Raw genomic sequence first — 25,645 nt, forward strand, 5'->3', positions numbered from 1 at the left:
AGTGTAAATAAAGTGTAGTCTTGTCTGTACAAGATTACACTTTATTTACACTCAGTTCGACCGATCAGGTCTCAGTTCGACCGTTCCTGATGTGTGGTTAATTGAAACCCAATCACCAAAGAACACCGGTATCCACGATCTAGTATTCAAATCCGTGTAAAAATAACTGAATTTACTAGGACTTGAACGCTGAAACTCTCGACTTCAATATCAGCTGATTTGGGAAGACGCGTTCACCACTAGACCAACCCGGTGGGTTATCGTCAAAATTTTGTGCGAAATATAACTTTGTCGCTCAACTAAGATTTAGATCAATTTAAACGTAAATAGACCAATTTGCCCATATGCGTACTAAAACATCAAACCTTTTAAATTATACTAGAATTTTAACAAAAATCTAATATTTCTGTAGAAAGTTATTCTAGGTACAAGATCCAAATCCAAAATTCTGGATAGAAAATGTAGCGAAGCCGCGGGTAACAGTTTGTATATAAAGAATTAACGATTGGTTTTCTCCTTAAGTGTATACTTTTCCATTTTCAAATTTTTTGTGATCCAATTAAAAATAAGTCGTTATTTTTTTAAGAAATCAAAAGTTAACTGTATACAATTTCGTGGTACTCCTAAAACAGATCTTATTAATTTTCTTACACTATTACATTTTTATAATTACGTAAATTTGTATTTGAAATTGATTGCTCAAATTGAAAATTAAAAGCTGAAAATTTTGATATATAACTTCACCACGTAAGTTCGAAGCTTGAGAATGGCAATATGAAAACTGAAATTTTGTAGCTTATGATAAATGCCATGCCGGATGGGATTCGAACTCGGGACCTCCAGATGATTGGGAAAGCACTTCCACTCCACTACAGAATATTTTTTCGCCACTGCGTCATGTGGTTTATTTTTACATGCAATTCTACCTTTAATTATAATAAAAAAATCAACGAAATATAATCCTTCAATTAATATTTGAACTGAGAAAACATTCTCAAAAAAAATCTGATGTGGATATCACATGGCTAACTTGTACGACTGTTAAATTACATATACACATTTTTTTTTAAATGAAAAGTATATAAAATTTTATTTCGTTAATAACTTCTGATGTTTTTCATACTTTTTGTTTATTGTTATTATTTATTGCAAAAAAAATTTACAATCAGAGGTTAATAATTATTAATAAACCAATATATTTAAATTAAAAAAGCTAAAAAAAAAGATGAAGTCGGATTCGAACCGATGTGTCTTCCTCTTGTAAGATGAAAATGATCCATTAATTAAAGTTTTATTTGGCTATAACTCTGGAACCAATGAAAATAAGAACCACTTATATCATATATCGTTGAAAAGCTCTCAGTGACGGCTTATTACTACAATTAAGAAAAATTCCAAAATCCAAATAGTTTGGATTTTGGGCTTTTTGGACACTTTTGGTCCAGTCGATTACAATCAAAAGGTGAGGTTCAAAACTATTACAACAGTCCTAAATCCAAAATTTCAACAACCTACGGTTGATCGTTTTTGAGTTATGCGAGATACGTACGTACGACGCTGAAACTAGTGAAAATGGATAGTCAAAATGGATATTTTCGTTGAAATCTTTCCGACCGAAATTTTTCGCGATCTCTATAGTTCCTTTACTTCGTGCAAGGAAGTAAAAAATAAAGCAGATAGTAAAGTTTATTTTTAAAAACAAATTGTCATTTACTTACTGTTTAATATTTGTTTTACTCTTTGTTAAGCGCTTTTGGTGATATCTTTCTTTCTCAGAACGTATAAAAATATAAATATTGAACTAAAAACGAGGTCTTTTCTCTTTTTCCCCCACAATGGATTTTTTTACGTACGTATTACGTATTAGTAATTGCTCATGTTATAATTATATGATATTTGCAGAGAAATTATATATATAATCTAACCGACCTTAACTTAAGCTCGCTAGTCAAGGTTAGCGAACGAAGCGAGCGTAGTTAAGTTTGGTTTGATTATCTTTATAATCTATATTTACAAGCAAATAATTATAACAAGAGCAATTACTAATACATAATACGTTACGTATAAAAACAAAAACCACTACGGGGAAAAACAGAAAAGACTCTAAAAACCTACTAAATAACTTAAATACAGATATATAAAAAGTAACTGCCTTTATTAGTTTCTGAACCTTAGAACTCTCGACTTCGAAATCAGGTGATCTCCAGTGACGAGTTCACCACTAGACCAACCCGGTGGGTATAAATTAATGATTACAATTTTTTTTAAATGTAGACTTTTTTATAGTTTATATGTGAAGTATAAACTTTCAAAAAAAAAATTAAACCGAAGAAAGATTGAGCAAAGGAATAAAAAACATGTTTCAATTTTAAGAGGTGGGGGGGGGGGGGTTTGATTATTTTGTAATTATTTTTTATTTAGATTTTTTATATATGCATTGTAGGTATAGATTTGCTTTAATACACGGATTTGAATACTAGATCGTGGATACCGGTGTTCTTTGGTGGTTGGGTTTCAATTAACCACACATCTCAGGAATGGTCGAACTGAGAATGTACAAGACTACACTTCATTTACACTCATACATATCATCCTCGTTCATCCTCTGAAGTATTATCTAAACGGTAGTTACCGGAGGCTAAACAGGAAAAAGAAAGATGAAAGATTTGCTTTAATAAAATTTTCTCTAAGATGCCTCGAAGAAAATCGAAATTGTACTTTATTCTCAATATCCCCCATCTCCTTGATGAATTTTGAAAAAAAAATGTGATCAATCATCACATATATAGAAATATTATATTTATAGAAATATTTGAGCGAACCAGTTGGAACCTGGAATAAAAAGATTTTTAAAAAAACCCGATGCCCAATTTTTGCCATGATCTGCATTCTTTCCCCTTTAATATAGCAATTCTAGCAACATTTTTGCCGACAAAGTATTATCTTGATATTATTCTGGTATAGTTTTACCCTAAAATTCGAAAAATATTGTTGGCAAATTTAAGGTAAATAATTATCGATATAGGCTACAAACATTAACCCACCTGGTTGGTCTACTGGTGAACGTCTTCCCAAATCAGGGAAGACGCGTTCACCAGTAGACCAACCAGGTGGAAGTCGTAAGTTCCAGCGTTCAAATCCTAAAAAAATCAGTTATTTTTACACGTATTTGAATACTAGATCGTGGATACCGGTGTTCCTTGGTGGTTGGGTTTCAATTAACCACACATTTCAGGAACGGTCGAAATGAGACTGTACAAGACTACACTTCATTTACACTCATACATATCATCCTCTGAAATAATATCTGAACGATAATTACCGAAGGCTAAACAGGAAAAAGATACTACTTACATTTTGGAGAAATTAAGATCATCCAGCTGGTATAAAAATTTGATGTGGATCGACATGACTTCTTGTACGCCTATTAAATTACATATACACATTTTTTTAAAATGAAAAGTACATAAAATTTTATTTCATTAATAACTTCTGATATTTTTTCATATTCGTTTTATATTATTATTTACTATAAATTTTTTTTTACAATTATAGGTAATTATTAATAGATCAACATTTAAATTAAAAAAAAAGGTAGAAAAGGAGATGAGGTCTGATTTGAAACGATATGCATTTCCCTTGTAAGATCCAAATACTTCATTAATTAAAATTTTATTTGGCTAAAACTGGAACCAATGAAAATACGTACCACTAATGAAATATCATTGAAAAGCTCTCAATGAAGGCTTATTACTATAGTTAAGAAAAAGTCCAAAATCCAAAGAATTTGGATTTTGGGCTTTTTTGAACATTTTTGGTCCAGTCAATTACAATCAAAAAGGGAGGTGCAAAACTAGATGTTACAACAGTCGTAAATCCAAAATTTCAACATTCTACGGCTAATCGTTTTTGAGTTGTGCGAGATACATACGTACGTACTGTCTGTACGACGTATCACGCCGAAACTAGTCAAAATGGATTCAGGGATGGTCAAAATGGATATTTCCGTTGAAATCTGAAAACCGAAATTTTTTGCGATTAATAAAAACCTTAGAGAAAAATTTATAAAAAATAAACTGGTATGAAAAAGCCGGAATAAAACTAAAAAAAAAAAAAAAATTGTATTTTTTTTCAATTTTTTTTAAAATTTTACAACTTTTGAAATTGGTTCCAAATTAAGCCTTAGTACATTTTCGTTTTCTTTTTTTCAATTTGGCAAAAAAAAAATTGTTTTGAAGTAGGAGCATATGATAAATTTAATTTTTTTTAGTGTTTTACTGTTGATCAGCTATTTAAAAGGTAATGTAAGCCACTTTTTAAAACTAGTTGTGAAAACATTATTTCTAGATCCAAAAATCTAGTAAACCAATAAATTCTAGAAAGTTATCCAATAATAGCCGCGATTTTGATTTGGGTTGTTGTATTCTGAAGATTTTTACGTCTTTTTTTTTTTTTTTTTTTAATGACATTTAAATTGATATGACACAACCCTACCCTTTTCATATAAATATATAAGTTGTTCATCATGATTGCTTGAGAAAGTGGTTCTCTCTTACTGAAAAATGGATCGCTCCATGGTAAGAGCATTTGCTAAATTTTATGTTTCTATTTTTAATTATTGAAAAGTTACTTAAATGTTGCCATACCCTGTGCTCACCGGTATGTTTATATTAAGTAGTCTGAAAGGTATTGAGCCTTTGAAGGCCAAAATTGAGAATGTATTTATTGTTATTGGAAAATAACATTATGAGACCACATATGCATGCATAATTGTTTTCTACGTTCTTCTGACATTTTTCCGGCAACACCATAATCCTGTCGCTATAAAACTTCTGTGGTTTCTGGTCAAAAAATTGTGACAATTTATATTCGGAGGCCTTTATTGAAACTAATTAAATACCATTCAAGGAATTGTGCAGAGACCAAACAAATGACAGCCTGGCGGTGCCAGGTCCGAGCTATATAGTGGATGTATTAAAACCTCCCAGACAAGTTCTCTCAAATTCTGACGGGTTGTTTCAAATTTTTGCGGTCTGGCGTTGAGAGCGTGGTATACGACATCTTTTCTGTTGACCAGTTCAGGCCGTTTCTTTTAAATTGCTAGGTGCAATCACGCTAATTGTCGACAGTACAGGTCTGAGTCTACCTTTCGCCTGGCGGCAGCAGCGCGTGATGAACGATGCCTTTTCAATCCCACCAAATGCAAAACATAACCTTCCTGGACGTCAGTGTGGGCTTGCTACAGACTGTGTAGCTTCTCCTCTCTTTGACCAAGATCTTTTTCGCACATTGTCGTCGTAGGTGATACACTTTTCATCACACGTGACCAACCGCCTCAGAAATGACTCGATTTCATTACGTTTTAGTAGAGATTTGTAGATTGAAATTCGATCAAGTAGATTTTTCAGTGTCGAATCATGTGTTACCCAAATGTTGAGCTTCATTTTGTAACCATCTTTCTCCAAATGATTTAATTACTGTTCGGTGATGAATGTTTAGGTCACTGGCGATATTATGACTGCTTATATACCGGTCTTTCTCAACTTTTGTCAGAATACGCTAAGACTATCTCGTGCGCAAAAGACTCAATACGTTTTAGGACACATATTATATATATGAACATGCTGAAAAGGCCTTCATCCAGCAGTGGATCGATAACGGGTAAAATTATGATTTTATATATATAATGTATATGTATGTATCACTGTATACAATCTCGGAGTAGTTCAAACTGAAAACATATAAAGTAAATAAACATAAGTGATTTAGGCATATACCATATTTGCATTTTACCTGGACTCTTATGTAAAATAAGAATAAAAATAAAGGTTTACCACAAGGAAAACTGGTATCAAAGACTCAAAAAAATGTATGTATTATCTTAAAAAAAATCGTATAAAATAAACGATTTAGTTTTCCTATAAATCTCACAAATTTTTTTAAAAGAAATTTTATGATTCTAAATAGCTGTTGATGAATTCATTCCATAACGTACGTAATTCAACAATGCATTTTCAAATAAAAAATTAAGATTTTTTATCGTACTTTTTATCTACTTATATATTTTGAAAGATTGTGAACGTGTAATTATTTAAAATAGGTTTAATTGACCTCCTTCAATGTACTCAGAATAGTTTGGAATTGTGTGTTATATCGTAAATAATTTAAATATGATTTTTTACAGAATATATATAATATTATTTTACTTTTCAGTTAATTTTTTATTAAAGTTAGTGCTAATATGTTATTTAAGCTTTAATTTCATGATTTGTGTTAATTGAAATAAATAAATAAAATTTTATTATTTGACCTAAATTCTGACCCACATAAGATTAATTACAAAACTTAAATGACTCATATATGAGGCGAAAGAACGGTAATCGATCAGAAATTCAATTCGATTATTTTCGTTTATCTTTTATTTCTTTATTCCCCTCAAGAAAATCATTAATAATTTCTCTAGATCTAAGATTATATTAAATTGTTAATTTTACATTTCTAATGATATTTTATTTATTCATTTGTAGGCAATTGCTATAGTATTAATGAATTATAACAATAGGTTACTTTTTGCCTAGTTTTCAGGATAGGAAATACATTGCTTATCAACGAAGTATTTTTGAAATTTTACGAAAAAATTACTCTCTAAGAAAAAGAAAAATGTTAATGTATGTGGTGAGAAAAACAATTTAATCGGTTCAAAATCATAGCAGTATAGAATAATAACAATTATTACCCAATAAGATTGTGATGAACTGTGTTAATTTACCAAATAATTTAATATTATCTACTACCTACACTAATGTAACAAAAGGCAGGATTATGTCTTTGATTTACGCATAATTAAAGGGTCGGGAGCGGATGCAGGTTTACAGTTATTATAGATAAGAATATTTTAGAACACTGAGTTTTGAAAAGTATTTGCAATTCGTGCATCTCTGAACTGACGTCAAACGATGACAAATTCTCTTCACAATGCAACAAATAACGTCGTTCGTTATCTTTGTTAAGTGAATGATATTTGAATCATCCATTCATTGTCAAACCACAGTTACATAAACAGATTATCGCCAAAAGCTTATAAATAATTCACGGACACTGTTGATTCATGTAATAGAAATTATTTTTCTATGAAATAAAGGTATTGCACTAACCATACGATCATGATCTTTTGAACACTTTAAAAAGACTGGTGTGGTTGCTGGTAATTATTTTTGTAATATGCTATTTATGGTTTGTTCGAAATTTTTTAATTTAGAAATAAACGTTTTTATACTCATCCAGAATTGTACATTAATTAATGACTAAAAACTAAAACATCATTAATGTTACGTTTATAATTTAGTTCTATTATAAAATACGAGATAGCGCCACGAAACTATCATCACAATTGAAATACTGTATATATTGCAATGCAGGAGAAAACAGACAAATACTCGTCTAATAAGGCATTTTTGTTTTTTAAATTTAACAAATTATCAAAGCTAATTAGTTAGGAGTCGATATTTACTCATTATTACCAGTACGTTATCCACTGTCAAAGTCGTAAAATATTCTGAGCTTTTACAATTCTCAGAGTTCATCGTCTGTAGTGCTGCATAATATGTGAATTCGATTATGAAAATTAGCTGTAACAAAACTCGTCTAGCGAGAAAAAAGGTACTACGTTCTCAACATTAGAAATGTTTGGCGACACTGTTATAGTGTAACAGCTGATAAACAATAATGTATTTGGCTTAGTGCAGATTATTCATATGATCCACTTCACTCCTTACTTTCCCTAGTAAACTTGGTACATGCTTGCTACTCTTGAGATATTGTTTTTCAGGAATGACTTGTATTTCAATGTTAGCTCAATCCGTTACTGTTAAGACAACAATCTGCTTGCTTATCATTAGTTGCTGCTTTGCCCTGCTAGGGTCACATATCAAACAACTTACTAAGAGATGTTACGGTAGCACTAAGCAGTGAGTGAGATATATGGTAATCTGGTTCAGGTGATTTAGATGCATTTCATTCAATAATTTTTTCTTTAAGCTGGAGTGTGTAAATATGCTATAACCAAATTTTGAGAGGTAGTACTACTTACAAATTTGATTGCCAATCAGAGGGATGCGTTTAATTTCCCACTTTAAAAAGTACATTGCTAATGACGGATTATTATATTAATGGTTCTCAGATAGGAGAGATTGATAAATCTTGTTTTTTATTTATAAAAGTATAGACTATGAAGAAGATAATGAACAAGTGGAACATTTGTTATCAGAAACACATTGATTATTATAATTTATAACAATTATAAATTACACACATTAATAAAATAACCAGTAATTTTAATGTTATAAATTCAATTATCTTGTAAAACTGTTTCAAATATATATATGTATATTAAATTCCATAACCGTAATGGTTGCCTATGCTATCTGATGGGATCACAAGACAGTCTAAAAAATTACATATATAACGTAGCCATTTCTAAGAATAATAAGCATAACATACCAAGCTTACTAAATAAAGTGAGGAGCAAAGTGGTTTTGGTTCCTTTCTTTGAATCAAATATAAGGTTATATATCAGTATTTTAAGTCCATCAAAATGATCTATAAGAGACACCTGTTCACCGCAGAGACCAACTGTAGAATACAATGGACACAATTAATTTCAGAGAATGCGGCTTGGACTGATACCTCTTGTACCTCTACCTCTTACACAACCATAAAAAATATTGGGGCAGATAGTATGAAGAAACAGATTAATGTATCCCTTTCTGTAGTGAAAAAAATGCATAATATATATTAATTCAACTCATTAAACTAATTTGTATAAATAATATGTTTAAGGTTCTAAATTGTCTTGTAAATTATAGGAATACTTAATGTATAAAGTTATGGAAATGTTAATTTAATCCAACGTGCTTTTTTAAAGTATGATATAAATGATTAAACATTCAATAATTATTTAATTATAAGCATGAAAACGTTTAAAAGCAGTTGATTATTCATTCAAATTATATAATTTTGCATGTTATTCAAGTAAAGTTCATTGACAACTTTTGATATTTTTGTACTTTTCTTCTACTTAAAGTAAAAACTTTTAATCTGAAGTACTATCAATCTGATATTTTTTCAATGTAATATGATAATTGCTTTTTTAGCTTATCTCTCCATTTTCTGATCTTCTATAGTTTACATAATTAGCTTTAAGATTTTATAGTTAAGCAATTATCTGAAATGCAAAATTAATAAGTATAATGTAGCGTAACGGAAGACATAATAAAAAAGTAACTTTTATTATAATTATTAAGAATTTTTAGATAATTAAACTGTAATCTTTTTATTTATCTCTATACATTTTCATTATTTATCAATAATAGTAATCTTGTATTTTGTAGTTTTCCCTTAATCAAAAGCTCTTCTCTGTGGAGAGATATAGCGCTAAGAAAAATAAAGCAATCAATTCACAGACAACAATACATAAAGGGTTGATATGGCTACTACTACACTAGGCTACCATTAGATTCTAGATGAGGTACTCATTGAAACTGGATTACGAGGGATTCATCCATCATGTAACAAATTTTATCTAGACTGAGCCGGATTTTTAAGCGATGGCTAACAACTGAAATATTAACCGGTCTGAGCCGGATTCCGACTCTAGGATCTATTAAACTATCTATACCTAGTTTACTATCTTGTCATGTATAAGTTTTATGTTTCTTCCAATTAAATTAATGGCACGTTCTAATAAAGAAAGATCTGGAAATAAAAAAATATGGAAAGATTCCAAAACCAGTTTTCCTCGAGTAAATTAAAGAGTTATTACATAAAATGTTAACAAACATGTACATGTTTTATATATAAACATAAAAACTTCATTTCTATGTATATTATCTTAATAACTACAATTGAACTTCATTCACTGGTACATAATTACCTTGTTTTTTAGTTATAACTCATGATTCATTGCAAAAGAAATTATTTACTGGATCTACTGCATGTTTTGTGTAATCTCATTCTTCTTTCATTACTCTACACCCCACTATTCTATTCATTACATCACAGATTGTTTGTAATCTATTTACATTCTTCTCTAACTCATTATAAAAATCATAACTTACATTACAGCCTAAATAATTAAAATGAAAAAGTTCCTCTAACACCATATTTTTATGAGTAAAATAATTTTAATTTTCTTAATAAAAACTCAGAAGTTATTTATTTGAAATGATTTACCGATAAAAAAATGATTTCTACAGCACATCTTTTGACACTTATACCATTCACATGTCATATATTAAAGTATATTAATGTTCCTGTTATTTTAATACTGAGATTCACCTTATACTATTTTTTTAAAAATCAACTAAATAAATATTAAAAAGAGAGAGCAACAAACTACAGCATTGTTTAAATCTCTGATTATTAATTATTTCTTTTATAGAATCAATTAAATATCTCCTGATTCGACTTTATAAATTACACATTTTTCTCAAAAAACCTCTAATTACAAGATGATTTGGAGTAACCATAATTATGCATGAATTTCTAAAGAATATTACACAGTTCACTCAATCAAAAGTTTTCTAAGAATCTATGAAAGGCAAATTTCTAGACAGGATTCTCTTTGCTTTCTAATGATTTAATAACAAAGATATTATCTGAGCAAGAATAGCCCCTTCTTAAATCACAAGTATTAAAGCTTCTATTGCAGCTTTCAATTGATTGCTTTCTGTCATATAACACTTTATGTTCCATATTAATCAAGCTAATGACTCAGTTTTTTATCCTCGGATAGCCCTTCAAAAAATAAATATAACATTTTTTTTTTGTCTACAGTCATTTGACTGGTTTGATGCAGCTCTCCAAGATTCCCTATCTAGAGCTAGTCGTTTCATTTCGGTATACCTCCTACATCCTACATCCCTAACAATTTGTTTTACATATTCTAAATGTGGCCTGCCTACACAATTTTTTCCTTCTACCTGTCCCTCCAATATTAAAGCAACTATTCCAGGATGCCTTAATATGTGTAATAAGTGTCTCTTCGTTTAGCTATATTTTTCCAAATGCTTCTTTCTTCGTCTATTTGCCGCAACACCTCTTCATTTGTCACTTTATCCACCCATCTGATTTTTAACATTCTCCTATAGCACCACATTTCAAAAGCTTCTAATCTTTTCTTCTCAGATACTCCGATTGTCCAAGCTTCACTTCCATATAAAGCGACACTCCAAACATATACATTCAAAAATCTTTTCTTGGCATTTAAATTAATTTTTGATGTAAACAAATTATATTTCTGACTGAAGGCTCATTTCATCTGTGCTATTCGGCATTTTATAGCACTCCTGCTTCATCCATCTTTCTCAAAAACCTTTGGGAAGTAATTATACTTCCCAAATAACAAAATTCTTCTACCTCCATAATTTTTTCTACTCCTATTTTCACATTCAGTGGTCCATCTTTGTTATTTCTACTACATTTCATTACTTTCGTTTTGTTCTTGTTTATTTTCATGCAGTAGTTCTTGCGTAGGACTTCATCCATGCCGTTCATTCTTTCTTCTAATTCCTTTTTACTCTCAGCTAGAATTATTATATCATCAGCAAATTGTAGCATCTTTATCTTTTCACCTAGTACTGTTATTCCGAATCTAAATTGTTCTTTAACATCATTAACTACTAGTTCCATGTAAAGATTAAAAAGTAACGGGATAGGGAACATTCTTGTCGGACTCCCTTTCTTATTACGGCTTCTTTCTTATGTTCTTCAATTATTACTGTTGCTGTTTGGTTCCTGTAAATGTTAGCAATTGTTCTTCTATCTCTGTATTTGAACTCTAATTTTTTTAAAATGCTGTACATATATGACTTTTATGTTTCTGAATTATGAGAAATTTGACAGCTATTTCAATTTTTATATAATGAAATAAATTTAAGTTTAAAGAAGAGCCTACTCTACTTTAATAATTTAGTATTTAATAGCTAAGCTATCCTTTTTTCGATTTCATTTGTCACTTATAACTCATCAAATATAAATGTATTGATTCCAGATGATCCTTCTCAGATAATCATAATAATTAATAATAATTTAATTCATAATTTTATATTCTGCCTAATAAGAATATCATACTAAAGAATACTCACAAATCTGCTTCATGATTTCCCTCTGTGTGCTCTTTGAGTAATGTTCCTGTCACATACGGTTGCATAATCCTAAATGATAAAAGAAGGTACTTATGAGATTAGGCTTCAGTGTGATTAATAAAAACAGAGTATGAACAATGCTATTTTCAGTTGTTATTATATAATTAAGATTAATTATTTTATCTCCTCTCATATAAATCATACATTAAGAAACAACATTTCATTTCTGGCATCACTTTTATCAATCTAAAGTTAGAAATATGTTTTTAATTTCTATTTTAAAATAAATTAATAATCTGCTGACTACAATAGGAAACAAATATTATATATTATAATATTAATATATTATATTAATAGAAATTTTCGTACAACTATCATTGATACAATTTGTGTGCTCTTGAAAGAGTAATCCAGCACAACTTTACCCTGATAAAGAACTAGATTATTTTTACTACAAATGATTACTAGCCTTTATTCAGAATTTATATAAACTACAACATTTAAATAATTTTTTAGAATTTTTAAAAAGTGACTTGTTTTAAAGTTTTAAATAATGTGTTTCCTATCTAGCTTAATTTGATAGTTTATTTTTTATTATCATTACATACAATCAATGACAGCATCAATACAAGGGAAACAGCAATATTAATTATTATGGATATGTATTCTACACTTGTCAAAGTAAATACTCAATGGAAATTTACTGTTTAGTTTAAAAATATAATTTAAGAAATAATTGGTTTTTGAATATTATTATGAAGAGTTAAAGAGTAAGTAATGCCTGTTTAATAAACATAACTAAAATAAACTAATTAAAAAGTATATACAGATACTTTTCAATAACAATATATATTTAGATATTTTATTTCAGAAAAAAAACATTATTGGTGAAATAATATATAATATTAATATTTATATTATTAATATTTGAATATATAATATTTAAAACATCTTGTTGATAAATCATTTTAAGTAATTAAAAATTGTTAATGACACTTTCAAACGAATCTTTTATTTTCAGCTAATAATCAGTATCTTTGTAGTAATATTTTCATTAGCATAACAATGTTCTAAATGGCACCCATCTGGAAAAGGTTAGGAAACTCTTTAAGTGTGAAATTAAATAATATATTAAATCTGGTACAAATTATACTGCAGTCATGTATAAAGTTCTACACTGGACAGACTGGACACATTCACTGTTAGAAAAAATAAAATATCTATCTAATATCAATAAAAGAATTACATTTTTTTAATCACCTTGACCTGTTTTTTGAAAGTACTTTTCGTTCTGCAGAATTTGGAAAGTGAAGAGAATTCTGTTTTTTAAAATGTATGAACTTTGTATATTTGATTTGCTTTATGAAGAAAACACACTAACGTTTTACTTTTCAATTTGCATTGTTTACTTTTTTGTGCTCTTTTTAAATAATATTTTTAAAGAAGAAAAGTAGTTGACTTAAAAGTGAAAGTAAAATTATTAAATAATATTTTTCTTAAATTTTGCTGGAAATGATTACTCAGCTTAAAAATAATTTATAGAAGTCCACAATTTAATTTTCATCTCTTGAGTTTTGTTTAGTTTAAATTTTGCAAACAAAATGTTTCTTCTGTTAAAAAAGTGTGCTCAAGGAGTGTTACTTTTATGGTTGCTGTTTCTTTTTTTTTCAGATAAACTGCATTAACATTATTTACTGTATTGTTCGCATGTAAACAAAAGAGTATGGTATGTTCTGTTAGAACAAAGAATTGCATACAAAGTTATCCTATCCTTATTTTCTCATAGCTATTCTTAAAAATGTTATTTTGAAAAGTAATGAAACATAAAAAGTGTAGTCTTTCATAAAACAAACAACTTCTTACATATCTTCTTTTCACTTAGCCCTCTTCACTTTCAATTTTTCACTTCTACTTTATTAATCTAACTTTTATTTATAAAAAATCCAAAATATTGAAAAGTAAGAAGTGAGAAATTGAAAAGTACTAGGTTAGGATTTTTAAAAGTTAATATTATTTAAAAATTAACTGACAAACTGACAGAAAAATACGGGCTATATAAAAAAAAAGTCATCTAATTAAAATAAAATTATTTAAATTAAATAAAAATGATGATCTTTTAAATGGATCAATAATTTATTAAAAAGGGGATTCAAATATAATCCTTTTTTCATACAGTGAAGTATTGTGACGAGTTATCATGAAAATGCTTGTAAGATGTTTCAATTTCAGATATACATGATTGATCCAGTTTTCACTTTAAGATTTAACAAACTTATATAAAAACATTACAGTATTTATAAAACTGTTTGTTACCATTCTACAACAAAAGTTAAGAAAAATAAGTTAGGTTATCTACCGATTTATTCTAAATCAAACAAAGTTTCTTTTTGTTATTAATCATTTGATTGGTTTGATGAATTCCTCAATTCCTTTGTATTCCTCCCTTATCTATTCATTTTACAAGATTCTGCTACAAACTTCTTTTTTCTCCAATTTATCTTAGATTTTTTTCATATTAAATTTCATAACCTACCTTATTTTCAACATTTAGACCATAATACTAAAACCTGTTAAATCTACAGAAAAGTTGTATAGGTAAGACACACCAGAGATGTCTGTAGATTCAAGAGAATGATTAATTTGTAAGATCATAATATTAAATTAAGTACAATTTTTGATCGTTCGATTATTTTCTTTTTTTTTGTAAGGATGGAGGATGGATCCAAAGACCCAGCTATTGCTAATATGTATGTTCCCCCAAGTCAGACCACTTGGGAAGCATTAAAAACATTTCTTTACAACCCAGAGAAAGGTAGTGTTTTTGGAAGAACAGGTTCCAGCTGGGGTGAGTAAATAATTTTTCTTTCATATTATTAATTACTTAATTTAAAAATTAAAAAAAAAATTTATTTGAAATCATGAATTTAGTTAACATTTTTTACTTAATTTTATGTTAAATTTATTAATTTAGTGTTATTCTCTGCCCTTCCTAGCATTTTCACTTGTAACATTTGTAGTTGACGCATTTCAGAGTACTTCAATTCTCAAAACTACTTTTAGCACTGAGTCTTCCTGAGTTAGGAACATCGAATAAATAGTATTGTTAAGCTCCTCCCACTCCCATCACTACTGTCATGGCCCCTTTTGCCTTCTCCCTCTTGCTCTAACAGTTATAGAATTTCTTGAAACTAATCCTTCTGTTCTTTATTTTTGCAATTTTAGATTTTTAAAAATATATCAGATTGAGTGTTAAATTGTTCATTAATTATGTCCTGTCTTTTTAATATTTAAAAACATTCTTTTTTCCTGTCTTTTTAGTTTGAATATTTCTATGTTTTCTAGAATATTTAAAAATGTTTTGCATAATGTAACATTTTCATGAATTTTATAATTTCATTGGGAATATGTCATTTTTCTATCAAGTGAGTTGCAAAATAAAGAGATTGCTACAAAAAAATATTCAAATTATGCAGAGATATACTAGAAAACTTCTAGATATACTAGAAAACATGGAAATATTCAAGTTTAAATTAAAAGGACAGCACATAATTAATGAACAAATAAACAGTCAATCAGATATAATATTTAAAAATTTTAAATTGCAAAATAGTTTTGTTCTATCACTTTCTTATCATGTAGTATGATCAGTGAATACTTTTTTAGTCCTGTTTATCTGTTTTTAATACATTAACATCAAACTTAAATACTTATATTACTAATTATCAAGCCAAAACAACCTAAGAATCGGTGTAGTATATAGTAAAAATAAATTGTTTGTCCATGAAGAAGTTTTTACATATACACATAAAAAAAGTTGTCAGTAAAACTTGATAGAATTCAAACTTGAAAGCTGTTAAGGATTCACCCAAATTAAGCATTAAAAACCAAATCTTTTAAAAAATAATGATAACATATAAATCAGAAATATAATATCAGTTTACTGTTCTGAAATATCTTTTAAAGACAAAATATAAAACAATAAAATAAAAGTAATAACTGAGAAAAAATTTAATGAAAATGCAACTTTTGTTTTATTACTTATACAATATTTTAACATTTATTATTTAAAAAAAAAAAAAATAATTTTAATAATAATAATTATAAGATTATTTTTTACTGCATTCATAATAATATTATGAATGTAGTATATGTACAATTTAATAATTTATTGTAAACTGAAGTAGTCTGGAAACTCATTACTTCTGAAGGAAAGAAAAAAGTTAAAAATGTCAAAAAAAGGGTAATATTGATTGTTGAAGGGTAATTGTGAATTTTATTAAATAGAAAAATTATAATAATAATGAGAATATTTAACAAGAATTAAAGAATTATAGATTGCAACTGGTAATTAGAGAAAAAAGTATAAAAAAAAGCCCATATTTTCTCTTATTTTAGTTTGTTAGAATACATAATTTAATTAAAGTTTTTTCTTGTGATTTTTTCTTAATGTGTGTCATTCTTTGATTGCAGCAAAGATTGGATTGTTCTATTTAATATTTTACTCAGTGTTGGCATCCATGTTTGGTATAATGTTATGGATATTTTACCACACATTAGGTCCCAGAGTTCCCAAGTGGTCATTAGAACATTCACTAATTGGAAAATACCCAGGTTAGAAGAAATACATCAAAATTTAATTCTTATGTTACTACATTTCATACATATAAAAAAAAATATATAATTCTGTAAAAATAATTAGTTTATAATTTTTATAAAAAAATTATATAATTATATAATTTTTTTATTTTATATTTTCATTGCATATGAGCAGGATAAACAACCTGAGAACAAAGTAGAACCAAAAATTCAGGTTATCTTGTATTACTAGTTTAAAAAAGCTAGCAAAAATGTATTACATGACTTTCCTGGCTACACCAAGTCCTGATTACCAAGATAAGATTTGTCAAAATTCAAAAAATTTGAATTAAAAAATTGTTGATTTTAGGGGCTTCCTTACTTAAAAAACAACTTAAAATTGCTTAAAAATACTGAAAAAATAAACTATACCTTTTATGTAAGTAAAGTCTTATTTTGGGTTTGCAATATAATATAGGTGGCACAGCTACTTTAATTTTAACAGCCCTTTAAGTGATGGAGAAAAATACAAAAAAAATTTTCATAATAAAGATTAAAAGACTTGAGGCAAAAAAGAAAAAAAGTATATACATAGTTTTTAGAAGAGGGAAATAAATTTTAAGAAATTTTTTTTTAATATTCATGAATAGGTTAAGCTTAACAAACTTGCTTAAGTAAAGTTCTCTCCAAATCCATCAACTGAGGCTAAAATATGAAAAAGAAAGTTTTCAAAAACATTACTGCTATTTGGATCCAGGTTCTGTAATTAAAACAAATAGTAGACTTATCTTGGTAGTTCTAAGTACAAAGTGCAAACAATCAAAAAATTGTTTGAAAGATATTTAAACCAGGAAGATTGAACACAAAAGAATAAAAAAACATATATTTTTCAGTTTTGGGAGGCAGGGGATGGTTTTTTGAGACAATTTTTTTTGGAATTATTTTTATAGGCATTTTAAAATGCCTCTGAAGAAAATTGAAGTTGGTTTTTTGAGATATTTACCCCCCCCCCCTTAACAAATTTTGAAAAAATAATCTGATCAATGGCACATTTTTTGGTAATATTTGAACCAAATTTGAAGAAAATCAGTTTGGTCAATCCTGAGATATAAGACCAAAGCCAGTGTGACATGCATACATACATGCATATGTGTTTTGGTCCAGAACTATTTAGACCCTAACACATAGATAACACAAGAACCCCAATACCACATTTTTATATGATCACCATACTTTCTCCTTTTAATATAGCTATTTTAGCTAAATGGCTGGAAAAGTAAAGGTGTGTTATGACAAAAACTCATCGCACCGATAGTGTGGATTGTAATGAAGCAAATAATAATTTGGTGATCACAAAAGCACTCTTTAAGTAACTCTACAGAAAAATGTTTTTCTGCTCCTGTTCATTGTTGTTGCTCTTCACTTGCAGAAGAGATATCACATAATGTGTGATATGTCTTCTGGAAGTGAACAATTTTGAAATATTGTTCATTGAAAATGCTAATCCATTGTTAATATTAATGGTATAGTAATCTACATTTCCTAACACAACATGGCTACTACTTTGGTTTATTAAAAAATTTTCATTAAAAGTTTATATTGCCAATTTTCAGTGTTCAATTATTATGGTAACGTGTGTATGCTTTTCATACTTAAATAATATTACTAATGGGTCTTAATTTATTTTTTTGAGTGATCAAATTTGGTAATTATCTGTTTCATTTATTATAGTTTTCTTCCTCTATAGATTTATTTTTACACTGTCTATTACCGAATTAATTGAAAATGACATCTTAATATACAGCCCACCAAAACAGTTTTATCTCTTTACAAGAGTATGCTACAAATACTTATTTGTTTATCTCATCTTAATATTTCTTCATTTTGAATTTTATTAACCCATTTATTTTTGACATTTTCCTATAACACCATATTTAAAAAGCCTCAATTCTTTTTGTTGCACTTTCTACTAATGCCATGTTTCATTATCATGAAGTGGTAAACTCAATACAAATATTTTAAGAATTTCTTCCCTAGTATCCAGTTAACTAGCAGATTTTTTTCTGAATGAAAGTTCTCCTTTTTTGTGCCAGTTTTCTTTTCATATCTACATTACTTCATCTAAAATTTACTATCACCTATTCCAAAACTTTTTAACTCATAGTGGGTGGGTACTATGTCAAAAAGTCTACTGTGGGCACCAGCAGGGTAGCAAGGTTGGCATATTTAATAATGCTTAAAAGTAGTGTCACAGGGGAAGGAAAAAGGGAATAGATAATAATGGAATATAAAGAAAAGATATTAAACAACTATGCAATATCCACACAATGAAATTATATTTTAAAAGTGTTCATAATTACCATGGTATCTCAACTACTTCTGATAAATATGATATTTTCAAAACTTGGCCATATGTGAAAATTCTTCAAGTTCAATAAATCAAACTGTTGCATTACAAAAGACTTCAGATTTCTTATTTTGACTCTACTTTTTGTTTCTCATTCTTTAATTTTATTCAATTTTTGTATGTTTTATTTTCCTGAAGTGGTCATGGAGTCCTTTCAGCTCCTAGGAGCACAGGTTGGGAACCACTGACCTAATAAAATAATAAAATTCTTTCACTTCTGGAATATTGCGTTCCCCTATCTTAATATTTAATTCCTTATTATCTTTCTGTTACATTTCATTACCTTTGTTTCATTACTACTTATTTTCAGGAAGAAGTTCTCTCCTAGCAATACATTTATTCGTTTAATATTTCTTTGGTTTCTGTCAAAATAACAATATCATTAGTGAATCTTAATATCTTTACTTTTTCTCCTTGAAAAATGATTCCATTCTTACATTTTTCCTTCAATCCCTGTAAAGATCCTTTTATATACCAATTGAAAGCAATGGTAGCAGATGACATCAATTGTAAATAAAAAATATGTAAATGTATAAAATGCCAAATATTTTGTTTTGATAATATGAGTAAAACATTTACAAGAACTACATTTACTAGAACTAAAAATTTAATATGAGAGTTTTGAACATGTTGTGTACGTATGTATGACGTGTTACAGAAGCTTGAATGAAAACTAAACATAATATGCTTCAGTTCTATGAGTTAGTGCTAACTCCACTGGATTATGATACAGTTCTTTTGATAAAAAAATGTTATAAGTTACAGCATATTGAATTTTATTTTAAAATCAAATCATATTGAAAGAAATTATATTTAAACAAATAATACACTGCCTTAGACAGTAAAAACATCATAAAGTAATTATAATGGAATTAACTGCACCTCACTGGTTTTTTTTTTTAAGAGAGCTATGTTCTGAGGTATGTGATTATATGTATATAATCGTTATTGTTAAATTAACAGTGCAGTAATAATATACAGATTTCTTAACTGCATGTTGACTTATTAGTCTTATTTTTTTATGGAATAAATGAATATACAATTTTCAGTTGAAAAAAAATGTAAATGTTCAGAATAATTTGCTGTGTCTTTCTTCATGATTGATGAAAAGATTATCATATTTTTAAATAAAGAACCAATAAAAACAAGAAAATCAATAAATAACAAATCTGCTGTTTTCTTTTTTACTCCATAAACTAATGATACAAAATTTGTTCCTTTAAGTACAGATTTCACTTCAGGGAAAAGAAAAGTCACATGTCCCAAACTTGATGAATATGAAAGATGGTCCAGTGAAATAATTTGTTTGCTGATCTCCATGGTGGAGTGGTAGCGCCGTGACCTTTTATCCAGAGGTCCCAGCTTTGAATTCCAGTCAGACATGACAATTTTCATACACTAGAAAAATTGCATTTCTATTTCCCATGCAGAAGTTTCAAGCTTCTGTGGCATAACCATAAAAAAATAACTGAAATAGCTGAAATCCAAGCAAAATCTTTCACTAGTCATAAATTGCAAACAAAGCATTTTTGGATATATATTTATATGAACTTTTTCGATTATAAAGTCCTGGGAGAACTTCATGGTACACTCTGTATATGTAGAGGGTAACAACTTGCACACAAACCATATGAAATCACTTTCAACATCTATTTTGAAATAAACTATATATATAGTTATATAAATATGATATGAATATTTTTTTAATTTTATTCTTATATCATGAAAAACTCTTTGCAATATATACGTTATAAAGTACTAAATAGATTTTTACTAAGCATACTTTTTTAGTTACAGTTTACAGGAGCTAATAAAAAATCTCTGTTAATCATAAATTTAAGCTTTTATTTAGAATTTCCAACCACTTTGAGCACCACCTGCTAGCAAGACTGATGAATTTCAAATCAGCTTCTGATCTTGTACCTAAACTAATATAATTTCATTCATATTATATGCAGTAAAATTATTATGTATGTGTTTTTGTATATTATCTCATTTTTTTTTAATATACAGAAGTATGAAAAATATTAGTAATTTAATTGCATTAACATATATATATTTATTTAAATTAGTATTATAAGTTATTATATTGTCAGTATAATACAGTATTTTCTAAAGTTTTTATTTTCAATAAATTAAAATTTCTAGTCAAGGTATTACATTATTGGTAAATAATATACTTAATGAATTTTATACATAATTAAAATAATAGTTTTGTAATTGATTTTCTACAGAATTTTTTTGAATGAATGCATGTATTGAACAGGACTTGGATTCCGCCCATGGCCAAATGATTCAGATCACAAAAGTACACTTATATGGTATAAGGGAAAGGATCCTAACAGTTTCAAGTACTGGGTAGATGAACTTCAGAAATTTCTTGATGGTAAGTTATTCTTTATTTTTAATACGTTTATTAAATATTTTAAAACACAGAAATTACAATGATGCATTACAAAAGAATTCACTCTCTTGTTTTCAGCATTTTATTACTAAAGAAACTTGTTATAGATTGGACAGCAGAACAATTGCATGCATACCAAATGTGATTGTCTTTCTGTTATTATTTAGTGCAATTACAAATAATTATTGAATTACTTAAATTTTTTTTTTAAATATCAGTAATCGAAGTCATAGACAGAGTTGAGTACTCGAACAAAATATATGTAGATAATAACAATTACTAACTACTGTATTAATCAGTATTTAATCACTTTCTATGTTTAATTTCTCTTTGTTTACAAATCTGTTATTTTTTGTCCAGTTTCGTTATCTGTAAGAGTTCTTAAAAAATCACTTAAAGTTCAATAATACTTTAAAATTTGGAATGTTTTTGTCCATGATGTCAAATAAAATAAATATATTAATATTTAAATTTTTTTTTTTTTTTTTGTCTTCAGTCATTTGACTGGTTTGATGCAGCTCTCCAAGATTCCCTATCTAGTGCTAGTCGTTTCATTTCAGTATACCCTCTACATCCTACATCCCCAACAATTTGTTTTACATACTCCAAACGTGGCCTGCCTACACAATTTTTCCCTTCTACCTGTCCTTCCAATATTAAAGCGACTATTCCAGGATGCCTTAGTATGTGGCCTATAAGTCTGTCTCTTCTTTTAACTATATTCTTCCAAATGCTTCTTTCTTCATCTATTTGCCGCAATACCTCTTCATTTGTCACTTTATCCACCCATCTGATTTTTAACATTCTCCTATAGCACCACATTTCAAAAGCTTCTAATCTTTTCTTCTCAGATACTCCGATTGTCCAAGTTTCACTTCCATATAAAGCGACACTCCAAACATACACTTTCAAAAATCTTTTCCTGACATTTAAATTAATTTTTGATGTAAACAAATTATATTTCTTACTGAAGGCTCGTTTAGCTTGTGCTATTCGGCATTTTATATCGCTCCTGCTTCGTCCATCTTTAGTAATTTTACTTCCCAAATAACAAAATTCTTCTACCTCCATAATCTTTTCTCCTCCTATTTTCACATTCAGTGGTCCATCTTTGTTATTTCTACTACATTTCATTACTTTTGTTTTGTTCTTGTTTATTTTCATGCGATAGTTCTTGCGTAGGACTTCATCTATGCCGTTCATTGTTTCTTCTAAATCCTTTTTACTCTCGGCTAGAATTACTATATCATCAGCAAATCGTAGCATCTTTATCTTTTCACCTTGTACTGTTACTCCGAATCTAAATTGTTCTTTAACATCATTAACTGCTAGTTCCATGTAAAGATTAAAAAGTAACGGAGATAGGGAACATCCTTGTCGGACTCCCTTTCTTATTAGGGCTTCTTTCTTATGTTCTTCAATTGTTATTGTTGCTGTTTGGTTCCTGTACATGTTAGCAATTGTTCTTCTATCTCTGTATTTGAACCCTAATTTTTTTAAAATGCTGAACATTTTATTCCAATCTACGTTATCGAAAGCCTTTTCTAAGTCTATAAACGCCAAGTATGTTGGTTTGTTTTTCTTTAATCTTCCTTCTACTATTAATCTGAGGCCTAAAATTGCTTCCCTTGTCCCTATACTTTTCCTGAAACCAAATTGGTCTTCTCCTAACACTTCTTCCACTCTCCTCTCAATTCTTCTGTATAAAATTCTAGTTAAGATTTTTGATGCATGACTAGTTAAACTAATTGTTCTGTATTCTTCACATTTATCTGCCCCTGCTTTCTTTGGTATCATAACTATAACACTTTTTTTGAAGTCTGACGGAAATTCCCCTTTTTCATAAATATTACACACCAGTTTGTATAATCTATCAATCGCTTCCTCACCTGAGCTGCGCAGTAATTCTACAGGTATTCCGTCTATTCCAGGAGCCTTTCTGCCATTTAAATCTTTTAATGCTCTCTTAAATTCAGATCTCAGTATTGTTTCTCCCATTTCATCCTCCTCAACTTCCTCTTCTTCCTCTATAACACCATTTTCTAATTCATTTCCTCCGTATAACTCTTCAATATATTCCACCCATCTATCGACTTTACCTTTCGTATTATATATTGGTGTACCATCTTTGTTTAACACATTATTAGATTTTAATTTATGTACCCCAAAATTTTCCTTAACTTTCCTGTATGCTCCGTCAATTTTACCAATGTTCATTTCTCTTTCCACTTCTGAACACTTTTCTTTAATCCACTCTTCTTTCGCCAGTTTGCATTTCCTATTTATAGCATTTCTTAATTGCCGATAGTTCCTTTTACTTTCTTCATCATTAGCATTCTTATATTTTCTACGTTCATCCATCAGCTGCAATATATCGTCTGAAACCCAAGGTTTTCTACCAGTTCTCTTTATTCCGCCTAAGTTTGCTTCAGCTGATTTAAGAATTTCCTTTTTAACATTCTCCCATTCTTCTTCTACATTTTCTACCATATCTTTTTTACTCAGACCTCTTGCGATGTCCTCCTCAAAAATCTTCTTTACCTCCTCTTCCTCAAGCTTCTCTAAATTCCACCGATTCATCTGACAACTTTTCTTCAGGTTTTTAAACCCCAATCTACATTTCATTATCACCAAATTATGGTCGCTATCAATGTCTGCTCCAGGGTAAGTTTTGCAGTCAACGAGTTGATTTCTAAATCTTTGCTTAACCATGATATAATCTATCTGATACCTTCCAGTATCGCCTGGCTTTTTCCAAGTGTATATTCTTCTATTATGATTTTTAAATTGGGTGTTGGCAATTACTAAATTATACTTCGTGCAAAACTCTATAAGTCGGTCCCCTCTTTCATTCCTTTTGCCCAGCCCGTATTCACCCACTATATTTCCTTCCTTGCCTTTTCCAATGCTTGCATTCCAATCTCCAACTATTATTAAATTTTCATCTCCCTTTACGTGTTTAATTGCTTCATCAATCTCTTCGTATACACACTCTACCTCATCATCATCATGGGCGCTTGTAGGCATATAAACGTTAACAATCGTTGTCGGTTTAGGTTTTGATTTTATCCTTATTACAATGATTCTATCGCTATGCGTTTTGAAATACTCCACTCTCCTCCCTATCTTCTTGTTCATCACGAAACCTACTCCTGCCTGCCCATTATTTGACGCTGAGTTAATTACTCTAAAATCACCTGACCAAAAGTCACCTTCCTCTTTCCACCGAACCTCACTAATTCCTACTATATCCACATTCACCCTATCCATTTCCCTTTTTAAATTTTCTAGCCTACCAACCTTTTTTAAGCTTCTAACATTCCACGCTCCGACTCGTAGAATGTTATTTTTTAATTTTCTGGTGACCCCTTCCTTAGTAGTCCCCACCCGGAGATCCGAACGGGGGACTATTTTACCTCCGGAATATTTTACCAAGGAAGGCGCCTCCATTGTTGCTATGTGAAAATGCAGAGAGCCACATTTTCTTGGAAAAAAAGCAGCTGTAGTTTTCCATTGCTTTCAGCTGCGCAGTACTCAGAGGACTGAGTGATGTTGATACGGCCGTTTAAGTCATTGTGACTCACGCCCCTAACAACTACTGAAAGAGCTGCTGCCCTCTTTCAGGAATCATTCCTTAGTCTGGCTCTCAACAGATACCTCTCCGATATGGTTGCACCTTCGGTCCAGCTACTCTGTATCCCTGAGCACTCAAGCCCCCTCACCAACGGCAAGGTCTCATGATTCATAGAGGAGGATATTTAAATTACTATTTTTTTTTACATTTAATACCTATTAATTAAAACACATGAACTGCAATTTAAATTAAAATAAATTTCATTAATTTTTAATGAAAATTAAATGAAATTTATTTTAATACAGTGTTTTTATAAATTTATGTCATAATACTTCAGTCACTTTTGCAACCTTTACAGCAGTTTGTGCTGCATTTAGCTTTGGTATCAGCTGTTGTTATAGCTTGCCAGTTTTTTTTTTTTTGAACCAGGAAAACATTTCTGAGTTATCATTTGACTTTAAATTGATTCTTTCCATTAGAAAATATTTAGAATTTAATTGAAATGTGTCTATGATTTGAATTATGTCTTTTCATTTAATATA

At 29.0% G+C, this 25,645-nt stretch overlaps 1 protein-coding gene across 1 annotated transcript in view; it reads left to right on the plus strand.

Moving 5' to 3' along the window:
- Positions 1-25,645, plus strand: part of LOC142331355 (sodium/potassium-transporting ATPase subunit beta-2-like) — a 114,459-nt gene that overhangs the window by 75,154 nt on the left and 13,660 nt on the right. Inside the window, exons 2-4 of the mRNA XM_075377203.1 lie at positions 14,852-14,988; positions 16,614-16,754; positions 21,392-21,511. Of these exons, the coding sequence (XP_075233318.1) occupies positions 14,853-14,988; positions 16,614-16,754; positions 21,392-21,511 (397 nt within the window). The 5' untranslated portion in view covers position 14,852. The remainder of the gene's footprint in view (positions 1-14,851; positions 14,989-16,613; positions 16,755-21,391; positions 21,512-25,645) is intronic.

Source organism: Lycorma delicatula, chromosome 10, assembly GCF_047948215.1.
Source record: "Lycorma delicatula isolate Av1 chromosome 10, ASM4794821v1, whole genome shotgun sequence".
Classification (NCBI taxonomy): Eukaryota; Metazoa; Arthropoda; class Insecta; order Hemiptera; family Fulgoridae; genus Lycorma; species Lycorma delicatula.